General features: G+C 33.2%; 1 protein-coding gene across 2 annotated transcripts in view; it reads left to right on the forward strand.

Annotated features, from left to right (window-relative positions):
- LOC126738390 (transient receptor potential cation channel trpm) overlaps positions 1–24,773 on the forward strand; it is a 191,549-nt gene that overhangs the window by 112,146 nt on the left and 54,630 nt on the right. The window contains exons 15-19 of one of the 2 annotated variants that reach the window (XM_050443698.1): positions 240–429; positions 7,721–7,932; positions 7,985–8,140; positions 8,264–8,311; positions 15,312–15,368. In XM_050443698.1, the coding sequence (XP_050299655.1) occupies positions 240–429; positions 7,721–7,932; positions 7,985–8,140; positions 8,264–8,311; positions 15,312–15,368 (663 nt within the window). The remainder of the gene's footprint in view (positions 1–239; positions 430–7,720; positions 7,933–7,984; positions 8,141–8,263; positions 8,312–15,311; positions 15,369–24,773) is intronic. The other variant, XM_050443699.1, reaches the window with a different exon arrangement.

Raw genomic sequence — 24,773 nt, forward strand, 5'->3', positions numbered from 1 at the left:
ATTCTAATTGATTCTTTTGACAGTTGGCAAATATTACACCCCCGTCCAGAGTAGCCAATCAGAGCGAGCTACACTTCTCACCAACAGCGCCAATATGAGTTCTTTTCGAATTCAGTTACCATTCAAACAATTTTGCTTCATTTGGGAATCGCGGAGATTAGTCTCCTTATATTCAAACTGCTTCGTATATTAGTATTATTGTTTACTTATTGAGGTTGACTTGGATCGTGGTTTGGTAGATCTGGGCGGTGTTGATGAAACGCCACAAGATGGCGCTGCTGATGTGGCAACATGGCGAGGAGGCCTTAGCAAAAGCCTTGGTGGCGTGTAAGTTATATAAGGCGATGGCTCACGAGGCGGCCGAAGACGATATGGAAACTGAGGTTTACGAGGAGCTGAGGTCTTATGGGAAGGAGTTTGAGAATATTGGTAAGATATTTCACTGAAAAAGTCTTATTTTGGTCAAATTTCTTTTTCCAGATGATCTCGCTTTTTTAGTATGTTTATTTAGGTTCTATTTTAAACAAAATAATTGTTTCTTATTAAATTGTCGGCATTTAAGATCATGGGACAATCACACACTTGTTCTTATTCAGATTTGCTTCAAGGTCTTTAGGGTTTCTATTTAGAATAAAATAATTTCTATTTATTCAATTTTTGAACATTTTCAGTGTTGAGATTTCTTTAGAACCACACTTTATTGCTATTATTCTGATTTATTTCACGTTCGGTTTTTAGGTTTTATTTAGATGTATATTGTCAAACTTACACCATATCTAAATTTCAAGCATGCAAAGACAAGTGATTATGCTGAGTTAAACAAAGAATATAAGCAATATTTCAGTAATTTAAATGGAATACTACTAATGAATTAAACAAACTGATCCTAGTGTCTCAAAGGTTTATACCATACTCATGATACATTCGAGAATCTTAGCTCTGAGTCGATATAAAGACCCAAATTCCTGCAACTATCTATTGGGGTTATCATTTTCACTTTAAGATTTAGGATTTTCGTCTGGAGAACTGTAGGAAAAATTTTCTTCTTTTGTATCTTGTTGGTTTAAACTTTCGTAATCTTGGTTATATTCTATTTCCTTACCGTATTCAGGAGATTCGAAGCAATTTTCATATTCTGATTCTTGGGCAAAATGTTCATATTCTTTTTGATAGTGGGCTCTGTTATCCGCAATATAAGATAAGTCAAATGGGTTTCGATTTTGGGGAAATGAATTTTGATTTCGGGGAAATGATCTTTGATTTCGGGTTTGAATTGTGCGCATATGAACATCAGAGCCATTTTTACTTATTCCAGATGGTATTCTACTAGTTGTAGACATTGGGGTTGGGGAATTTGTTGGTTTGTGGGAATTTTCTTTAGAAAATACATTTCTTGGTTTCCCAAAGACTTGTTCATTAGTGGGAAAATGTTGAAAGTCAATGAAAAACGCTAATCCTTCAAAGTAGCTTCTTTAGATTCACCAAATAAAATTAATTGAGTTTTGTTTTTATTAAAGACGAGTCTATGAGCTATAAAAACATTATGAACGATTTACAAAACAGTGTTCATATCCCTACATACCAAAGGGATATTATTACGATTGAAATAGTATAGGACTTATAGTGTATCATCGGCAAATTGATGGCTCTTAACATGTTGTTGAAATAGTCTGTTGTATATATATGTCGGAATAAACTCACTTTCACTTTCAGACATTATGATTTATTTCTATTAAATAAATTCACAAGAAAGAACAAATTAAATTTAATAAATGAATCCGTAATGAGCAGAACGAATTCACAAGCCCATTCTCCGAACGCCTCGACCGTACCAACTAAACTAAACTCGTCGTGTTCTTCTCTCAGGTCAAAAATACCGGGCTTGTGACTACGTTTGCATAAAAAGGGATTTATGCATTACTCATTCAAAATTCTCAAACTTTTTATAACTAGATGCGTTAAATTTACAAAACAAAGCAAATAATATAATTCTACCGACATATACAAAACTGAAGAAGACCATGGAACATTGCCCATGTGATATGATTGTTGATATGAGTTAAATGGAGTTATTGGGCAAATCAATTCGTCTTAAGGTTCCACTGTAAACGCATTTAACTGCATAGTGTCAATAGTGGTGTTAATGCCCTATTTGGCCTTTGCTATATAGCAACAATGCACTGAAATGTGTAGCAGCGTATATGTAATCAATTACGGGGTATCAAGGGTGGTCTCTATTTTAATTCAGCCTGGATTTTAGATTCAGATTCAGATAGAATTCTAGATTGTGTATATTAAGCCCATTGTCTTCCTGATTCTATTTTGGACAAAAATATCATAAAATTTAATAAAAACAAACGTAAAACGTGAATTAATAACAAAAAAGAATAGTGATATAATTTATATTAAATAATTTAAAAACAGTACAAGTTAAGCGATTGGTGTCAAGTGTTAAATTATTAATTGTCGAAGAAGAATCATGGTCATGAGATGGCGCTCGCTCTGACAAAATGGTCTCTTTCTCTTCAAATTTTAAACTGATTTGGGTCACTTATAGGCCAACCAAACTAATTCAATTTTAAGGTAAAATGAAAATCCTACAGTCTCCCTGCACTTATTTATTAAACATGATTCAGTTTTTTAAAATTCCCGCCATGTTTCGGACACAGCGGTGTCCATCATCAGGGGATAAAAAGTTTAAAATTGGTATCAGTTATACGCCCCAGGGTTTGATTCAATGTCAAAAAACCCTCTATTCATTATTCTTTTTTTTTTAATGTTATTATTTTTATTTGTTTACATTCTGTTGTTGACAAGGACCGAATAGTACTGCAAGCACAGAACACAAATATAGAGAAATGCGTGTTGCCTAATGAACATACAGAAATTCTGTTGACAGCTTTATTGACGTTGTTGACAAAGACGGGGGCAACCATCTTGGGTGGCGTGTGGCGGGAAATTTAAGCCTGATCTATTGCCTGATATTTAGATTTGAAGTAATTTGCAAAATTACAAAAGTTGATGCGTTAACTGACGAGTGATGAGATATATTTAAATAGAATTTTATTTTATTTTAAAAAAACAATATGCTTATCAGTTTAGAAATACCCACATTTAATTAAAATCGTTAATTTTAAATGTTGAGAAAAAATTAAAATATTGCATCTCAGACATCCCTCATCACTTCAATCAAGAATTAACACATCAACTAAAATATTATTTAATTTAAATTTGGTTCTCAAGACATTGCTTATTTAAGATATTTAACTATAGATACTTACCAAAAATTATAAATTGGCACAATAGATATGGGACCAAATTTTAAATAAAAAAAAAACAAAACTAAATTGTCTTTTAAATGTTTTAATTTAAGATGAATTAAAATAAATTTAACAGAGGGTTTTAAAATGCATAAAAAAATTTACAATATAAATTAAATACTCCAAACTGTAAGTATGGTATTAATAAGACCTTTTATGTAAAAAATAGAATTTTTACAGGTATAAAGCATATTTTAACTGAAAATCCTAATTTCTGGAGTTTCAGAAAAAATTACCTGCTTTTTTTTGTTTCCATAAGTGTATAAAACATTATAAGAAATATCTAACAAACATACCTAAATAAAAAATTAAACATATATATTTGTTACAATTATTATACAATTATAACAAAATAATATATATCCACATATTACGGAAAACAAACAAATAAATATTATGGAAAACATAAACTCTTATAAAGACAGAAACTGAACCTATCTCTTGAAATAAATCTTGCTTCTCATTGTAAATAAGTTAATTAATAATGACTAGATACAACACAAATACATATGTACAAGTTAATATGCATGTTTTTTCCATTTTATTTTTTTAGTATAAGCAAATAAAAACAAAATATGACTTTTGATTTTTGGTTAGTCACAATCGGGTAAAGATGTCACAAGTCAGTGGGGTTGTCTCCAGAAGTATGGAACATGAAACATAAGAAAACAGATTAAGACAGTGTATTGTGTATACAATATTCTTCTAAAATAAAATACAAAAAGTTTTTATTATTAGTAACTATTGATTATCACATTTAGTTATGATTACAATTAAGGTTCTAAATAATACTTTAAAGAATTTTATATTACTCTTTATTTCTTCTTTCATTTCTGAAAAAATCCTAACTCTTTTTTCACTCTTTATCTTAGAAACAGCTGCTCTTATTCACAAAATTCCCAAACTACCCTCTGACACTGGCCATTTGACTTGTCGTGTAAATGATGTTCCCCTACCTATTCCTATGTTACCAAAAACTCATTAATTTACATAAGTAAAAAAATTTACAATCATGTTCCTCTATGTATTAGACATATATCGGATGTTAAGAAATTTAAAAGAGAATTAAAATCGCTTTTATTGGCTAAGGCATATTATAACCTGGATGACTTTTTTAATGATAGGTTTTAACCCTGGACATGTTGGAAAGTTTTTTTTTTTCTTTTTTTCTTTTTTTCTTTTCTAGTTTTGTCAACAAGTTTACCTTTATTTAGTAATTGATTGTTTTATTTAGTTATCTTTAATTCAAGTATGTTCAAAAAGTTTTGTCTTCTTGTGTTTAATTTTGTTCATTGTTTTGTCAATTTTTGAAATTGTATTTTTGTTTTGTTTTTTTTAGCTTGTAGAATGCTTGTACACAAGATTATTCTTATGTAATATAGCACATTTTCTTTCTTCTCTATAATTTTATTTTAAGCAAATAACATGATTTAAGTTATGGGTCAGTAAATAAAATAGGACTGTAAAAAGCATAGCATTTACTATCAAAATGTCTCAGGTAATTTAGGTATTTTAAAAAATAAGATATTACATATTAAAATCTTAGTATTATTAGCTAAAAAGTAAAAAAACAAAATTATTCTGATTGTGTATCATGAGTATTAAATGAGGATATTCAAGATTTTTGTTTTTTTTGAAAACATTTAAGATTGTCGAAACTGTTTTCTGTTTTTTCGAATGACCAACACTTAAAAGATTGTTGTTGTAGTTTTGAAGTTCACTTTTGATTTCATCCTTTAAATATTTATAAACCAACGAAAACTTTTTCTCTAAATTGACTAAATAACCATGGTTATCCATAAATGTATATAACTTAAGGTGGATTAAGTCGATTAGAGAAATCAGTTTTTGAGAAGGATATATCAATCTGGATGTGTCATCATTTTTACTCCATGTGAATATCATTTCTACTCAAGAACCAGAAAAGTGTTTGGAGCAAACTCAATAATTGGTGACATTTTTAGTCGGACTTACATGACGGACAAGATTTTTGTAAGGATGGATTCAATGGAAATTAAAAAAATCTATGATTTCTGTGACTGTCTGGGCAATTCCTAATATACATACTAGTGAATAAAGAATATTTGCATGAATATCTTAATTTAGATGAAGACAAGGAAAAAGAAATACTTGATATTTTCCCAGCAAAGGTTCAAGAATTAAAACTGAATTGTAAAAAAAAAGTTAAATTGAGAACAGTGACATAGATATGTCCAAAATCGGATTAAATCTATAATTATATCCTGGAAAATGATAATACAACAAGATACACCCACAGAATAGCCCCCAATTGGGCTATTCTGTGGATACACCTAAACATTATTAGAAAACACTTAGGTATGTCGTAAACTTAGCACTTAAAAATAGCAATTTTCATTCTAAATATACTAAAGTCTTTTATGCTCTATTTATTATTAAAAGAGCCAATAGTATATTAAAATTTTCACATTAACAAAATTATATTAATATGAAAGCCGCGATGTAAACGCACTCACTAGCTAAATTAATTTTTTTATCAAGTGGCGATGTAAACGCACCTAACTGCATAGCGTCACTTTATTGAACTAGTGTGCAATTATTGCGCTGGCCTTTGTTTGGTTAGGTGGAAACGATTAAATTGACTATTAAACGTGAGTTACTAATTTATATGTAAATATTCGTTGGTTCTTACCTTTTCCTAGGATTTGTTTGTCTTATTTATACTTACTTTTTAGTATTTTACGTTTCTTGCACAAATGTCATACACGCGACCTGTCAGTGTCATATGTCACTTGTCATTAGTGTTTACATTAACCTCTTTGTTATTGCCGGATTATAGTTTACAAATTTTCGGGAAACGTGAGTACAAATTTGTGGTTTATTACCAATATGTTCCGAAAAACGTTATTAATTTAACTTTATTAAACAAAGCATCCACTATTTATTTAAATAGATCTTAATAATGTTTCTTTCGTTAACCTATTAGAAAAAGACAAACTAATGCGACAAATTATGTGTAAAACAAAGAAGGCTATAGGCTGTTAATGTGTTAGAATATTTGGCTTAGGAATCCTAAATAGAATAGAAAAGACAAGCGATTATATATTCGATATTACTTTATAATATTGCATAGTAGTTTCTACATCTAGGTACTATTTATTTATTATTATTAGCAGTTATTATGCTTAAAAATAATAATGATAACAAAACTACCCGGAATGTACAATGAAATTTACAAAGAACTTATTTCGTATAATAGGGTTTTTAGAGTTTTCCATATTTTTGTCTCTATTGATTGAAAAATAGGGTCATTGTTCAAACACCAACATTTTCAAAGCCTAACGACCATCAGAGATTGGCATGAGTCAACACTTCAGTATATTTGCTCTAACTAGAGAAAAGACATGAGTGAGTCAAAATTAACATGAGGTCTATTTGTAGACGTAAAATGTACTTTTGAGACTATTGACAGGAATATACTCATCCAGTGCCTTGGACTGGATAAGTGATTTTGTGACACAAAGATATTGTTCAAAGTTAAAGAATAAAATATCACCCGCTAGAGAAACAGTGTGTTCGAGAGGGGGTACCCCAAGGAAGTGTATTAGGATCTCTACTACTGATTATTTATGTTAATTATATTCATAGTTGCTTAAATAATTCTTTGCTGATATTAATTGGTTTCTAGTATGAATTTAGAATTGACACTTTAAATGAAAAACTTTTCTTATTATGTGACTGGCTTTGTCTTCAGTTAAATAGTGCATTGTTGGTTCTGGGATACTTTGTTAGAGATATGGTTCCTTAGGCTTTAAACTTAACATAAATGGACAACATAACATAAATGATTTTTGTAGCATTAAATATTTAGGCATTGCCTATACATATGTGTACAAAATTGGGGTTCTGTTTAATAAATAATGTGATTGTTTCCCATGTTTTATACTCTTCTTCACTGTTAATTTCTTGCACAAAAGAAGATAATTATAAACTTCAAATATAACAGAATAAGGTAATGCATATTCTTCTAAGTTGTAATAGAAACACTCCTATACAAAGTATGCAGTATGCAAAGTATGCTATACAAAGTCTGTTAAACTGGCTTGATGTAAATTAATGTATTGAGAGACCTAACTGTATCCTTATTTATTAGATTGTGAATAATTTACAACCAGGTTATTTAAAATCAAATCTGGTGTATCAGGAAAACTCCATTCATAGTCATAATTCAAAAACAAATTAACTAGTTAACACTTCATCGATAAGGACAACAGCATTGCAAAAGTCATGATTTTATAGAGGAATCTGCACTTCCTTTAATTATTATGCACAAAATAACCAAAATTTTGCTGATCTTAGAAGCAAAGAAACCTAACAGTGTTGTCGCTATAATGTAACCTGAACAATGATGGTCCTTTTAGCTCTAGAAGTACTGGACTATTGCTACAGACAAGACGATGATCAAACGCAACAACTACTAACATGCGAGTTACAAAATTGGTCAGGGCAGACCTGTTTGAGTTTAGCGGTGGCGGCCAATCACAGGGCCCTACTGGCCCACCCCTGTTCCCAAATCATCTTGGCCGACTTATGGATGGGAGGCTTAAGAACCCGCAAAAATACCAACATAAAAGTAAACTGACCTTATATCGACCTAAAGTTGGTACAAATGATAATTTTTATAGGTGATAATGGGCCTAATATTCCCCCCGTACATCTTAAGGTTAGAGTTCAAGTCGAAGGAGGAGCTCCAGTTGATGCCCCAGACCACCGAGGAGCACTTGGAATTGGAAAACGAGGACGATGATAAAAGTGATTCGGAAAAAAATCAAGATGGAGAGGTAAGTTAGAGAGCTCAATTGGCGGTTTATAGTTAGTTCTAGGGTTGTTATTATTATTATTATAATTATGATTATTAACAATGTTTTACTAGGTAGAGACTAACATATTTGAAACTTTTGTAGCGTAGTAAAGCTGTTCGAAAACATTACATACAATTTTACCCGAAAAAAGTAAGCAGAGCTTTTCTTTTCATTGATATTTGATTTTTTGTTTTGCACTTTTATGGGTTTTTTGCACACAAGTTTTCAATTATTTTTTGGGAGGGAGTTTTTGTGTTTATTATTCATTCTTAATTGACCAGTTGCATCATTAAGTATATAGAAGCCATTGTATGACATAGTCCATTGTACATTCCAGGTGCTTTAAGTAATTTGAATATTCCTGGGACATTTAGTAAACGCTTTTTAAAAATGAGGACTTCGGGAAATATTTGACACTTTCTAAGTAAAAGAATGCCTTCACCTAAAGTGCCTTAAGTAATATAAATACTTAATTACGATCTTGTTTTTAGCCTCAAATGCATTCGCATAAATCCCTCTTTTTTTAAATTATGTCAACTGATCTTGAAAAATCTTGGTGTTGCAATATATACTCCTGTACCTCGGATGACAACATTGCCTTTAACTAAGAAAGTTTTTAAGGGAAAAAGAATCATTCTAATATGACGTTATATAGAAATAAATGCCAAGAAAATTGAAAAAAATATTCTCAACCAATACTGTCTTAACAACCGAAACTCTTAATTTAGAACCATGTTTTAACCCTCTAAAACTGCTCTCTATTAGAGGAAAGTCTCCTAATATGGGGTACTTTTTTTAAAAACACTGTTATAAAAAAACGAAGTTAATTTTAAACACTACTTCCATATTTTACGATTCATTTTACACTGTTTAAGGATTTGATAAAAGGAAAGATGTTAAAAATTAAATGCAGAAGAAAACATGCAACATTAAAAAAAAGTTGCACCATCCCATATTAGGAGCCATGGTATCCTAATATGGGGTACACCGAGTTCGTAATATGGGGTACCCAATTTAATATGTAGAAACTAAAAATAACCGAAATATGTTTTTTTTTGTATAAAAGAATTATTTATTAAAAAAAAAAAACTAAAAAAATAATACGTATTATTTATTAAAGTAAATACCTAAAAGTTACATGCAACCAAAAAGACAAAACAAATCTATTTTGTAACGCAAAAAAAGTCACAAAAAAAGTGGCTTCTTTCATAACCAGCACACTCAACGTGAGTCCACTTGAAGCAGCCTTGGCACTTCACCCATTCCTCGCCTCTGACATCTTCAGAAAATGGACTTCCTCAAAGTTTTCTAACTCGTCATCTGAATCTTGATATTCCTGGTTCAGGAGCCGAGTCTGAAGAAGAAGAACAGCAGAACTGATTTCCTATTTTTTCGTTTTTGTTTAGCCACTGACAATTTTTTTTTTCTGTTGGTTTGGTTATAAATAACCAATTTTTCTTTTAGTACCCGAAGTTGAAGGTAATTTTCTTTTTTCCATGCTGCTTTCCTTCTTCTTTCTTTAATTCTTCTTTGTAGGGCGTGCTAGTTATAACCGTAGCTTTACCACTTCTTGTACTCTTTTTTTTAATAATATCTTTAGAAGTAGTTGGAACAGGCATTAAATTTGCAGGAATAACCTGTTTCAAAGCAATAATCTGTCTCTCTGGGGTAATCCGTCTCTCAGGGCTTTTTTCTTTTGGCTCGTTGTTATCTAATTCAGCCTCTATTGTTTTTATTTCTATATTTTCTTCCTGAACTGTTTCTGCTGCTTCACTTCTGCCACAAAGTCATGTTCTTTAAATATGTTTCTGTCAGGAGAAACATTCCAGTTTTTCTAGCCGTTGAAGCCGTTGATGGCCGTGTCCATGGTGGCCGCTTTTATGTAGGCTTTCCCAAAAAGTTCTCCTATCTGATTACTACACGTTACCAACGTAATTACTTAATTACATTACTTACATAACTTACAGCAGATAATAGATGTCGCAATTAGTTCAAGCTCAAAATTGAACTACCCCATATTAGGCACTATCCCCTTATTAGGCGACTTTCCTCTAATGTAAGAGAAATAGCAATCATAGTTTCCCAATTTTCTCTGAAACTATGAGGAAAATTGGTGTTTTTATTTTTGCATTGTATACTGTGTAAGGGTGCCTGAAAAAAGCTAAAATAGCTTTTTGCCCTAAATGAAATATTAATAAAGATCTGGGGGATTTTTAAAAAATAACCCAATTTTTGATCCTTAAAATTTCGAAAAGTTTAATTTTATTAAAATAGACGTGTTTTCAACTGCCTGGAACTCTTGATTTAATTTTATTTCGAATTCCAGGCAATTGAGAATGATCAGACACCTCGGATTTGATTACCTGGAATTTAAAAAAAAGAGCATTTGCGATTGCATAGTCCCTATTTTTCGAGGATATTTTCCGGGAATTCCCGACGGTTAAGGTAATTCCTGGACATAGATTCAACTGCCTGAAATATCCATAATTTTATTTTATTTGTAATTCCATGCACTCAAACAACTCAGTCTCAATTGCCTGGAATTGAAAAACAAATAGGATATACAGTCCCTATAATTCCAAGACATTTCTGGAAATTGATCTATAATCTTCTGATCTAGAATTTAGAATCTGTTAATTTAGACGTGCTTTCAACTGCCTGGAATTCTCTTCACTTAATTTTATTTCTAATTCCAGGCAATTGAGAAAGATAAGACACCTCGGATTTGATTGCCTGGAATTAAAAAAAAAACGTATTTACAACTGCATAGTCCCTATAATTCCAGGATATTTTAGAGAATTTAAAGCAGTTGATGTAATGCCTGGACGTAGTTTTAACTGCCTGGAGTTCTTTATTCTTGATTTTATTTTATTTATGATTCCAGGCAGTTAAGACAGTCAAACAGATCGAATTTTTGGAATTCTTGAACCTACGTCTAGGTTCAACTGCCTGGAATTCTTGATCTATTATTTTATTTGTAATGTCAGGTAGTTGAGGTAGTCAAACAGCTTGGATTCAATTACCTGGGATTAAAAAAAAGAATTTGAGACTGTATATTCCTTATAATTCCAAGATATTTTGAAGAATTTCAAGCAGTTAAAGTAATTCCTGGACTTGCGTTAAACTGCCTGAAATTCTTGATTCAAGATTTTATTTATAATTCCAGGCAGTTGAGAAAGGTCAAAACACCTCGGATTCAATTGCCTGGGATAGGCCTATTAGTCCCTATAATTCCAGGATGTTTTCCGGGAATTCCAGACAGTTAAGGTAATTCGTGGACATAGATTCAACTAATTCATGATCCATAATTTTATTTGATTTGTAATTCCTTGCACTCAAACAACTCAGCCTCAATTGCCTGGAATTGAAAAACAAACAGGATTTACGACTATATAGTCCCTATAATTCCAAGATATTTCTGAAAATAAATCTAGAATCTGTTAATTAATCTAGACGTAGGTTCAACTGCCTGGAATTCTTGATCTATTATTTTATTTGTAATGTCAGGTAGTTGAGGCAGTCAAACAGCTCGGATTCAATTACCTGGGATTAAAAAAAAGAATTTGCGACTGTATGTTCCTTATAATTCCAAGATATTTTGAAGAAATTCAAGCAGTTGTTGTAATTCCTGGACGTGCGTTAAACTGCCTGAAATTCTTGATTCAAGATTTTATTTTATTTATAATTCCAGGTAGTTGAGAAAGGTCAACCAGCTTGGTCTCAATTGCCCTAGATTGAAAAAAAAAAAAAAGGATTTACGAGTATGTAGTTCCCATAATTCGAACATATTTCTGGAAATTCCAGACAGTTGAGGTAATTCCTAGACGTGCTTTCAACTGCCTGAAATTCTTGGTCCATAATTTTATTTTATTTGTGATTCCAGGCACTCAAACAACTCAGTTTCAATTGCCTGGAATTGGAAAAATATATAGGATTAACGACTATATAGACCCTATAATTCTAAAATATTTCCGGGAATTCGAGACAATTGAGATAATTCCTGGATGTTGGTTCAACTGTCTGGAATTCTTGATTCAAGATTTAATTTTATTTATAATTCCAGGCAGTTAAGAAAGGTCAAAACACCTCGGATTCAATTGCCTGGGATTGAAAAAAAAATATTTATATACGAGTATGATTATATAACTCCTATAATTCCGGGATATATTCGGGAATTCCAGGAAGTTAAAGTAATTCCTAAATGTAGGTTCAACTGCCTGTAATTCTCGATTTATGATTTTACTTTATTTGTAATTCCAGGCAGTTGAGAAAAGTCAAATAGCTCGGTTTCAATGGCCTGGGATTGAAAAAAAAGGATTTATATAAAACAATATATAAATCCTATAATTCCAGGATATTTTTAGGAATTCCAGACAGTTAAAGTAATTCCTTAACTGCCTGGAATTCTTCATCCATGATTTATAATTCCAGGCAGTTGAGACAGACAGCTCGATCGCAATTGCCTGAAATTAAAAAGAATTTATGACTCTCTATTTGCTATAATTCCAGAAAATTCTAGACAATTGAGGTAATTCTTGGATGTAGGTTCAACTATGTGAAGTTCTTGATCCATAATTTTATTTTATTTGTAATTCCAGGCACTTAAACAACTCAGTCTCAATTGCCTGGAATTGAAAATTAAAATTAATGACTGGTATAGTGCCTATAATTCTAGGATATTTCGGAGAATTCCAAGCAGTTAAAATAATTCTTTGATTCAACTGCCTGGAATTCTTGATGCATTATTTTATATGTAATTCCAGGCAGTCAAACAAATTTAGTCTAAATTGTTTGGAATTAAAAAAAAAACAATAGGATTTACGAAATAATGGGACTGAAAAATTGGTGTGTTTTCAAAAATTTCTCATAGCTCCGTTAATATGTCATTTAGAGCAAAAAACTGTTCTAGCTTTTTTTTAGGCATCTTTACGCCGAATACAATGCAAAAATAAAAACACCAGTTTTCCTCATAGTTTCAGAGAAAATTAAAAAAATATAAAAATCGGTTTTCTTCAATTTTCTTGAGAATTTTTATAGATAAAAATATTAAATATTTTGCAAATAGTAGATCTTTTCAATGCGAACAACTATTGTAAAAACATGTTTTCCCTAATTCTTCAAGATTTTCAAAAAAAAAAAAATTAACACATTTTTTTTGGAGAATTTCCTTGGAAATTTTGAGGCAAAATCGATTTTTTTTTAAATTTGCAATTTTGGTTTTGTAAACTTATTTAAAGTATTTATAACACAAGAATTCCAATTCAATTTCCATTCAAGAATTCCAGGCAGTTGAACCTACGTCTAGGAATTACCTCAATTGTGTGGAATTCCCAGAAATATCCTGGGATTATAGGGACTATACAGTCGTAAATTCTTCTGTTTTTTTTTAATCCGAGGCAATTAAATCTGAGGTGTTCGACGGTTCTTAAGTGCCTGGAATTACAAATAAACTTAAATCGTGAATTAAGAATTACGTTCAAGAATTATCTCAATTGTCTAGAATTCTCAGAATTATAGGGATCTCACAATTATTAGAATCTTGGAATTATTAGGACTATATAGTCGTAAATCCTGTATTTTTTTCAATTCCAGGTAATTGAGACTGAGTGAGTTGTTTGACTTACCCAAAGGCCTGGAATTACGAATAAAATAAAATTATGAATTAAGAATTCCAGGCTGTTGAATCTATGTCCAGGAATTACCTCAACTGTCTGGAATTCCCGGAAATTTTCCTGGAATTATAGATACTATACAGTCGTGAATTCTTTTTTTTCAATCCCAGGCAATTAAATTCGATCTGTTCGACTGTCTCAATTGCCTGGAATTATAAATAAAATAAAATCAAGAATAAAGAACTCCATGCAGTTGCAACTACGTCCAGGCATTACCTCAACTGCTTTAAATTCTCTAAAATATCCTGGAATTATAGGGACTATGCAGTTGTAAATACGTTTTTTTTTTATTCCAGGCAATCAAATCCGAGGTGTCTGATCTTTCTCAATTGCCTAGAATTAGAAATAAAATTAAGTCAAGAGAATTCCAGGCAGTTGAAAGCACGTCTAAATTAACAGATTCTAAATTCTAGATCAATTTCCAGAAATGTCTTCGAATTATAGGGACTGTATAGTCGTAAATCCTATTTGTTTTTCAATTCCAGGCAATTGAGACTGAGCTGTTTAACTTACCCAATGGCCTGGAATTACAAATAAAATAAAATTATGGATCAAGAATTTCAGGTAGTTGAACCGATGTCCAGGAATTACCTCAACTGCCTGGAATTATAGGTACTAAACAGTCGTAAAATTATGGATGAAGAATTCCGAATAGCTGAACGTTACATCCAGGAGTGACACTCAAGTGCCTGGAATAAAATCTATGCAATTACCTGGCAGAAGTAGGAATGTTCTCAACTGCCTGGAAAATAATATAATTTGTCTAAATTGGAAAAAATAAATAATGAATATCTGGACACATTATTCTGATTATAATCCAATCTGACAGTAATCCAAAAAAATATAGTCTTAGGACCTCCTATTTTATGGATTTTTTGGATTCTTTCTTCTTCAAACTTTAACTGCTTGTACGAAATAAAAAATGTCTTTAACTGTGTAAGAGAAGAAGACATCAATCATCTCGCTGGATTAAATTAAAAAATTCTTCTTAAATAAACAAGTGCTACAGTGTGTGTGAGTGAGAAATAAAAGCACTAGAACAAAAGAAAACAGAAGGGTCAAATCATCAGACATAATCAAGGGTTGACGGTAAAAACTTGATGCAACATTCAAGCTGTAGAAACAGAACCTCAATCTACCTTTAAGGGGTGCTACAGCTAAATAAGCTCACTTTGGACCTTACAAAACCATTTGAATTTCATTTCCAATATAATAATGTGCCTCCTATTTCCCATCAATGAGGCTTAATGGCGCAACTGGCCTTCGATGGCTTATTGGTCTTTTTTTTCAGCTTTTTTACTCTCTCTATACACTTACGGGAAAATGGTCTTTCAAGACATCGAGTCGTTTAATTTAATTGAAAAAAGACCATTTTCTCTAAATTCTTTCACACTCTAAAAGTAAATTTTAGAATATGGCTTATTACATATAAAAAGCGTTTTGAACATTTATAATCGTTGCCGTTATGGTTTTTTTAGAAACGTACTAGAAGTTTGAGTATAAGAAGCAAGACGCCAAACTCGACTGGTGTTAAGGTAGACCGGGTTTTAGAAATTTGTGTCTTGTGCCCTCCTTTTGTCTTGTATTTTTATTCAATCTAGAGCCTTTAGCTCAGTCTATCAGGAGATTCAATAAAGAAACAAGATTTTTATGCCTAAAGCTGTATCGTGCTTACACACTCGTTCACCTGCTTACTGCTTTAGCTCTCTGTCTGTTTGTTTTGGTATGGTGATGGTTAAATTGTATTTTATTAACACAAGAACCAGTTATACATTATATAATGGCATGGAAGTCTTATAGGTATGGCACGGACACTGAATTAAACACAATTTTTTTATGTATGACATAAAATAAGGCGAATTGCTTAAAATATTGGGTTTTATTAGAGTTTCAAATTAAGGGCAAGAAGGGTCTTAATTACACTTTAACTGTTGCACACAAACTTCTTAGAATATTCTTAAAGAGTATTGTGAACATTTAGATGTTGTCTCCTTTGCACCAAACTCAGCACCCATCTAAACTATCATTGTTTCTCTCTGTCTTATAAGAAAAAGAACGTTTTAGGGCCACATACTTCTGAACTATTTTTTCAAGGGATAAATATTAAGAAATTGCTATTTATTGAATTGGATATAATCAGAAAGCCTGTATTCGTAAAGATAAAATTTAAGCTCCTTCAATTATAATGGAGATTAATCGACTTCTAGATTTTAATCACATTCACAGAGTATTCTAGACAACTATCCCTCAGGAGTGTGTTCAATATAATAATTATGCTTCCATTTATTCAGCTTTCATATCATGTTTTGGGGATGGTAGGTGAGTGATAGGGAGGGGCTTTTGTCCTGTTTTTTTTGGGGTGCAAGAGAGACGTGCAGGAAAATATGCTCACCTTGGTCCATTATTTCCACTGTTCTGTGGGAACAATGGACTTTCTTTCTTATAAGAAAAAATGCTTTGGCTTATTGGGTACTTGGATATGGAAATGTCCTTAAAGTAAAACAAGTACCTTTTAAGAGTTTTTACCCCCTAGTAAACTTATATTATACTTGGATAATTGAATATTTGTTCACGCACAACTGAATCATAACTTTCCACAGTGGACTGCAACGTACCAAAATCAGTAGACTGAATAAATTTCATGATTAACCAGGTTGGTAAAGTAACAGAACAACTAAATCCTTAAAATCAAGTTACGTTTCTTACGTCTCTAATATGCCTTAAATAATCTTGAAATGTTACTTTTCGTATGTAATTGAACCGATTAAAGACGTGAACTATCAATTCATTGCGATCGTCAATGATTCCTGGGTGTCAGATGGGTTTTCATGCCAAAAAGTGGGGCAAAAGTCGATTATTTGAGTTTCTACTGCATCTCACGTCTTTAATATGCCTTGAATCATCTTGAAATGTTACTTTTCGTATGTAATTGAACCGATTAAAGACGTGAACCATCAATTCATTGCGATCGTCAATGATTCCTGGGTGTCAGATGGGTTTTCATGCCAAAAAGTGGGTCAAAAGTCGATTATTTGAGTTTCTACCGCATCTCACGTCTTTAATATGCCTTGAATCATCTTGAAATGTTACTTTTCGTATGTAATTGAACCGATTAAAGACGTGAACTATCAATTCATTGCGATCGTCAATGATTCCTGGGTGTCAGATGGGTTTTCATGCCAAAAAGTGGGTCAAAAGTCGATTATTTGAGTTTCTACCGCATCTCACGTCTTTAATATGCCTTGAATCATCTTGAAATGTTACTTTTCGTATGTAATTGAACCGATTAAAGACGTGAACTATCAATTCATTGCGATCGTCAATGATTCCTGGGTGTCAGATGGGTTTTCATGCCAAAAAGTGGGGCAAAAGTCGATTATTTGAGTTTCTACTGCATCTCACGTCTTTAATATGCCTTGAATCATCTTGAAATGTTACTTTTCGTATGTAATTGAACCGATTAAAGACGTGAACCATCAATTCATTGCGATCGTCAATGATTCCTGGGTGTCAGATGGGTTTTCATGCCAAAAAGTGGGTCAAAAGTCGATTATTTGAGTTTCTACCGCATCTCACGTCTTTAATATGCCTTGAATCATCTTGAAATGTTACTTTTCGTATGTAATTGAACCGATTAAAGACGTGAACCATCAATTCATTACGATCGTCATTGATTCCTGGGTGTCAGATGGGTTTTCATGCCAAAAAGTGGGTCAAAAGTCGATTATTTGAGTTTCTACCGCATCTCACGTCTTTAATATGCCTTGAATCATCTTGAAATGTTACTTTTCGTATGTAATTAAACCGATTAAAGATGTGAACCATCAATTCATTGCGATCGTCAATGATTCCTGGGTGTCAGATGGGTTTTCATGCCAAAAAGTGGGGCAAAAGTCGATTATTTGAGTTTCTACTGCATCTCACGTCTTTAATATGCCTTGAATCATCTTGAAATGTTACTTTTCGTATGTAATTGAACCGATTAAAGACGTGAACCATCAATTCATTACGATTGTCAATGATTCCTGGGTGTCAGATGGGTTTTCATGCTAAAGAGTGGGACAAAAGTCCATTTTTTGGGTTTCTACCACATCTCACGTCTCTAATATCACTTGAATCATCTTGAAATGTTACTTTTCGTATGTAATTGAACCGATTAAAGACGTGAACCATCAATTCATTGCGATCGTCAATGATTCCTGGGTGTCAGATGGGTTTTCATGCCAAAAAGTGGGTCAAAAGTCGATTATTTGAGTTTCTACCGCATCTCACGTCTCTAATAAGCCTTGAATTATCTTGAAATGTTACTTTTCGTATGTAATCGAACCGATTAAAGACGTGAACCATCAATTCATTACGATCGTCAATGATTCCTGGGTGTCAGATGGGTTTTCATGCCAAAAAGTGGGGCAAAAGTCGATTATTTGAGTTTCTACTGCATCTCACGTCTTTAATATGCCTTGAATCATCTTGAAATGTTACTTTTCGTATGTAATTAAACCGATTAAAGATGTGAACCATCAATTCATTGCGATCGTCAATGATTCCTGGGTGTCAGATGGGTTTTCATGCCAAAAAGTGGGGCAAAAGTCGATTATTTGAGTTTCTACTGCATCTCACGTCTTTAATATGCCTTGAATCATCTTGAAATGTTACTTTTCGTATGTAATCGAACCGATTAAAGACGTGAACCATCAATTCATTACGATCGTCAATGATTCCTGGGTGTCAGATGGGTTTTTAAGCCAAAAAGTGGCTCAAAAGTCGATTATTTGAGTTTCTACTGCATCTCACGTCTTTAATATGCCTTGAATCATCTTGAAATGTTACTTTTCGTATGTAATTGAACCGATAAAAGACGTGAACCATCAATTCATTACGATCGTCAATAATTTCTGGGTCTCAGATGGGTTTTCATGCCAAAAAGTGGGTCAAAAGTCGATTATTTGAGTTTCTACCGCATCTCACGTCTCTAATAAGCCTTGAATTATCTTGAAATGTTACTTTTCGTATGTAATCGAACCGATTAAAGACGTGAACCATCAATTCATTGCGATCGTCAATGATTCCTGGGTCTCGGATGGGTTTTTATGCCAACAAGTGGGTCAAAAGCCGATTATTTGAGTTTCTACCGCATCTCACGTCTCTAATATCCCTTGAATCATCTTGAAATGTTACTTTTCGTATGTAATTGAACCGATTAAAGACGTGAACTATCAATTCATTGCGATCGTCAATGATTCCTGGGTGTCAGATGGGTTTTCATGCCAAAAAGTGGGTCAAAAGTCGATTATTTGAGTTTCTACCGCATCTCACGTCTTTAATATGCCTTGAATCATCTTGAAATGTTACTTTTCGTATGTAATTGAACCGATTAAAGACGTGAACTATCAATTCATTGCGATCGTCAATGATTCCTGGGTGTCAGATGGGTTTTCATGCCAAAAAGTGGGGCAAAAGTCGATTATTTGAGTTTCTACTGCATCTCACGTCTTTAATATGCCTTGAATCATCTTGAAATGTTACTTTTCGTATGTAATTGAACCGATTAAAGACGTGAACCATCAATTCATTGCGATCGTCAATGATTCCTGGGTGTCAGATGGGTTTTCATGCCAAAAAGTGGGTCAAAAGTCGATTATTTGAGTTTCTACCGCATCTCACGTCTTTAATATGCCTTGAATCATCTTGAAATGTTACTTTTCGTATGTAATTGAACCGATTAAAGACGTGAACCATCAATTCATTACGATCGTCATTGATTCCTGGGTGTCAGATGGGTTTTCATGCCAAAAAGTGGGTCAAAAGTCGATTATTTGAGTTTCTACCGCATCTCACGTCTTTAATATGCCTTGAATCATCTTGAAATGTTACTTTTCGTATGTAATTAAACCGATTAAAGATGTGAACCATCAATTCATTGCGATCGTCAATGATTCCTGGGTGTCAGATGGGTTTTCATGCCAAAAAGTGGGGCAAAAGTCGATTATTTGAGTTTCTACTGCATCTCACGTCTTTAATATGCCTTGAATCATCTTGAAATGTTACTTTTCGTATGTAATTGAACCGATTAAAGACGTGAACCATCAATTCATTACGATTGTCAATGATTCCTGGGTGTCAGATGGGTTTTCATGCTAAAGAGTGGGACAAAAGTCCATTTTTTGGGTTTCTACCACATCTCACGTCTCTAATATCACTTGAATCATCTTGAAATGTTACTTTTCGTATGTAATTGAACCGATTAAAGACGTGAACCATCAATTCATTGCGATCGTCAATGATTCCTGGGTGTCAGATGGGTTTTCATGCCAAAAAGTGGGTCAAAAGTCGATTATTTGAGTTTCTACCGCATCTCACGTCTCTAATAAGCCTTGAATTATCTTGAAATGTTACTTTTCGTATGTAATCGAACCGATTAAAGACGTGAACCATCAATTCATTACGATCGTCAATGATTCCTGGGTGTCAGATGGGTTTTCATGCCAAAAAGTGGGGCAAAAGTCGATTATTTGAGTTTCTACTGCATCTCACGTCTTTAATATGCCTTGAATCATCTTGAAATGTTACTTTTCGTATGTAATTAAACCGATTAAAGATGTGAACCATCAATTCATTGCGATCGTCAATGATTCCTGGGTGTCAGATGGGTTTTCATGCCAAAAAGTGGGGCAAAAGTCGATTATTTGAGTTTCTACTGCATCTCACGTCTTTAATATGCCTTGAATCATCTTGAAATGTTACTTTTCGTATGTAATCGAACCGATTAAAGACGTGAACCATCAATTCATTACGATCGTCAATGATTCCTGGGTGTCAGATGGGTTTTTAAGCCAAAAAGTGGCTCAAAAGTCGATTATTTGAGTTTCTACTGCATCTCACGTCTTTAATATGCCTTGAATCATCTTGAAATGTTACTTTTCGTATGTAATTGAACCGATAAAAGACGTGAACCATCAATTCATTACGATCGTCAATAATTTCTGGGTCTCAGATGGGTTTTCATGCCAAAAAGTGGGTCAAAAGTCGATTATTTGAGTTTCTACCGCATCTCACGTCTCTAATAAGCCTTGAATTATCTTGAAATGTTACTTTTCGTATGTAATCGAACCGATTAAAGACGTGAACCATCAATTCATTGCGATCGTCAATGATTCCTGGGTGTCAGATGGGTTTTCATGCCAAAAAGTGGGTCAAAAGTCGATTATTTGAGTTTCTACCGCATCTCACGTCTCTAATAAGCCTTGAATTATCTTGAAATGTTACTTTTCGTATGTAATCGAACCGATTAAAGACGTGAACCATCAATTCATTACGATCGTCAATGATTCCTGGGTGTCAGATGGGTTTTCATGCCAAAAAGTGGGGCAAAAGTCGATTATTTGAGTTTCTACTGCATCTCACGTCTTTAATATGCCTTGAATCATCTTGAAATGTTACTTTTCGTATGTAATTAAACCGATTAAAGATGTGAACCATCAATTCATTGCGATCGTCAATGATTCCTGGGTGTCAGATGGGTTTTCATGCCAAAAAGTGGGGCAAAAGTCGATTATTTGAGTTTCTACTGCATCTCACGTCTTTAATATGCCTTGAATCATCTTGAAATGTTACTTTTCGTATGTAATCGAACCGATTAAAGACGTGAACCATCAATTCATTACGATCGTCAATGATTCCTGGGTGTCAGATGGGTTTTTAAGCCAAAAAGTGGCTCAAAAGTCGATTATTTGAGTTTCTACTGCATCTCACGTCTTTAATATGCCTTGAATCATCTTGAAATGTTACTTTTCGTATGTAATTGAACCGATAAAAGACGTGAACCATCAATTCATTACGATCGTCAATGATTCCTGGGTCTCGGATGGGTTTTTATGCCAACAAGTGGGTCAAAAGCCGATTATTTGAGTTTCTACCGCATCTCACGTCTCTAATATCCCTTGAATCATCTTGAAATGTTACTTTTCTTATGTAACTAAACCGATTAAAGACGTGAACCATCAATTCATTACGATCGTCAATAATTTCTGGGTCTCAGATGGGTTTTCATGCCAAAAAGTGGGTCAAAAGTCGATTATTTGAGTTTCTACCGCATCTCACGTCTTTAATATGCCTTGAATCATTTTGAAATATTACTTTTTGAATGTAATTGATTCAATTAAAGACGTGAACCATCAATTCATTGCGATCCTCAATCATTCCTGGGTGTCAATTAGGTTTTCATGCCAAAAAATGGGTCAAAAGTCAATTTTTTGGGTTTTTACCGCATCTCACGTTTCTAATATACCTTGAATCATCTTGAAATGTTACTTTTCGTATGTAATTAAACCGATTAAAGATGTGAACCATCAATTCATTACGATCGTCAATGATTCCTGGGTTTCAGATGGGTTTTCATGCCAAAAAGTGGGTCAAAAGTCGATTATTTGAGTTTCTACTGCATCTCACGTCTTTAATATGCCTTGAATCATCTTGAAATGTTACTTTTCTTATGTAATTTAATCGATTAAAGACGTGAACCATTAATTCATTACGATCGTCAATGATTCCTGGGTGTCAGATGAATTTTCATGCCAAAAAGTGGGTAAAAAGTCGATTATTTGAGTTTCTACCGCATCTCACGTCTGTAATATGCCTTGAATCATCTTGAAATGTTACTTTTCGTATGTAATTGATCCAATTAAAGACGTGAACCATCAATTCATTACGATCGTCAATGATTCCTGGGTGTCAGATAAATTTTCATGCCAAAAAGTGGGTAAAAAGTCGATTATTTGAGTTTCTACCGCATCTCACGTCTCTAATATGCCTTGAATCATCTTGAAATGTTACTTTTCGTATGTAATTGAACCGATTAAAGACGTGAACCATCAATTCATTACGATTGTCAATGATTCCTGGGTGTCAGATGGGTTTTCATGCCAAAAAGTGGGTCAAAAGTCGATTATTTGAGTTTCTACCGCATCTCACGTCTGTAATATGCCTTGAATCATCTTGAAATGTTACTTTTCGTATGTAATTGAACCGATTAAAGACGTGAATCATCAATTCATTGCGATCGTCAATGATTCTTGGGTGTCAGATGGGTTTTCATGCCAAAAAGTGGGTCAAAAGTCGATTATTTGAGTTTCTACCGCATCTCACGTCTTTAATATGCCTTGAATTATCTTGAAATGTTACTTTTCGTATGTAATTGAACCAATTAAATACGTGAACCATCAATTCATTACGACCGTCAATGATTCCTGGGTCCCAGATGGGTTTTCATGCCAAAAAGTGGGTCAAAAGTCGATTATTTGAGTTTCTACCGCATCTCACGTCTTTAATATGCCTTGAATCATCTTGAAATGTTACTTTTCTTATGTAATTTAATCGATTAAAGACGTGAACCATTAATTCATTACGATCGTCAATGATTCCTGGGTGTCAGATGAATTTTCATGCCAAAAAGTGGGTAAAAAGTCGATTATTTGAGTTTCTACCGCATCTCACGTCTGTAATATGCCTTGAATCATCTTGAAATGTTACTTTTCGTATGTAATTGATCCAATTAAAGACGTGAACCATCAATTCATTACGATCGTCAATGATTCCTGGGTGTCAGATAAATTTTCATGCCAAAAAGTGGGTAAAAAGTCGATTATTTGAGTTTCTACCGCATCTCACGTCTCTAATATGCCTTGAATCATCTTGAAATGTTACTTTTCGTATGTAATTGAACCGATTAAAGACGTGAACCATCAATTCATTACGATTGTCAATGATTCCTGGGTGTCAGATGGGTTTTCATGCCAAAAAGTGGGGCAAAAGTCGATTATTTGAGTTTCTACTGCATCTCACGTCTTTAATATGCCTTGAATCATCTTGAAATGTTACTTTTCTTATGTAATTTAATCGATTAAAGACGTGAACCATTAATTCATTACGATCGTCAATGATTCCTGGGTGTCAGATGAATTTTCATGCCAAAAAGTGGGTAAAAAGTCGATTATTTGAGTTTCTACCGCATCTCACGTCTGTAATATGCCTTGAATCATCTTGAAATGTTACTTTTCGTATGTAATTGATCCAATTAAAGACGTGAACCATCAATTCATTACGATCGTCAATGATTCCTGGGTGTCAGATAAATTTTCATGCCAAAAAGTGGGTAAAAAGTCGATTATTTGAGTTTCTACCGCATCTCACGTCTCTAATATGCCTTGAATCATCTTGAAATGTTACTTTTCGTATGTAATTGAACCGATTAAAGACGTGAACCATCAATTCATTACGATTGTCAATGATTCCTGGGTGTCAGATGGGTTTTCATGCCAAAAAGTGGGTCAAAAGTCGATTATTTGAGTTTCTACCGCATCTCACGTCTGTAATATGCCTTGAATCATCTTGAAATGTTACTTTTCGTATGTAATTGATCCAATTAAAGACGTGAACCATCAATTCATTACGATCGTCAATGATTCCTGGGTGTCAGATAAATTTTCATGCCAAAAAGTGGGTAAAAAGTCGATTATTTGAGTTTCTACCGCATCTCACGTCTCTAATATGCCTTGAATCATCTTGAAATGTTACTTTTCGTATGTAATTGAACCGATTAAAGACGTGAACCATCAATTCATTACGATTGTCAATGATTCCTGGGTGTCAGATGGGTTTTCATGCCAAAAAGTGGGTCAAAAGTCGATTATTTGAGTTTCTACCGCATCTCACGTCTCTAATATGCCTTGAATCATCTTGAAATGTTACTTTTCGTGTGTAATTAAACCCATTAAAGACGTGAACCATCAATTCATTACGATCGTCAATGATTCCTGGGTGTCAGATGGGTTTTCATGCCAAAAAGTGGGTCAAAAGTCGATTATTTGAGTTTCTACCGCATCTCACGTCTCTAATAAGCCTTGAATTATCTTGAAATGTTACTTTTCGTATGTAATCGAACC

This window comes from Anthonomus grandis, chromosome 7, assembly GCF_022605725.1.
Source record: "Anthonomus grandis grandis chromosome 7, icAntGran1.3, whole genome shotgun sequence".
In the NCBI taxonomy this organism is placed as follows: Eukaryota; Metazoa; Arthropoda; class Insecta; order Coleoptera; family Curculionidae; genus Anthonomus; species Anthonomus grandis.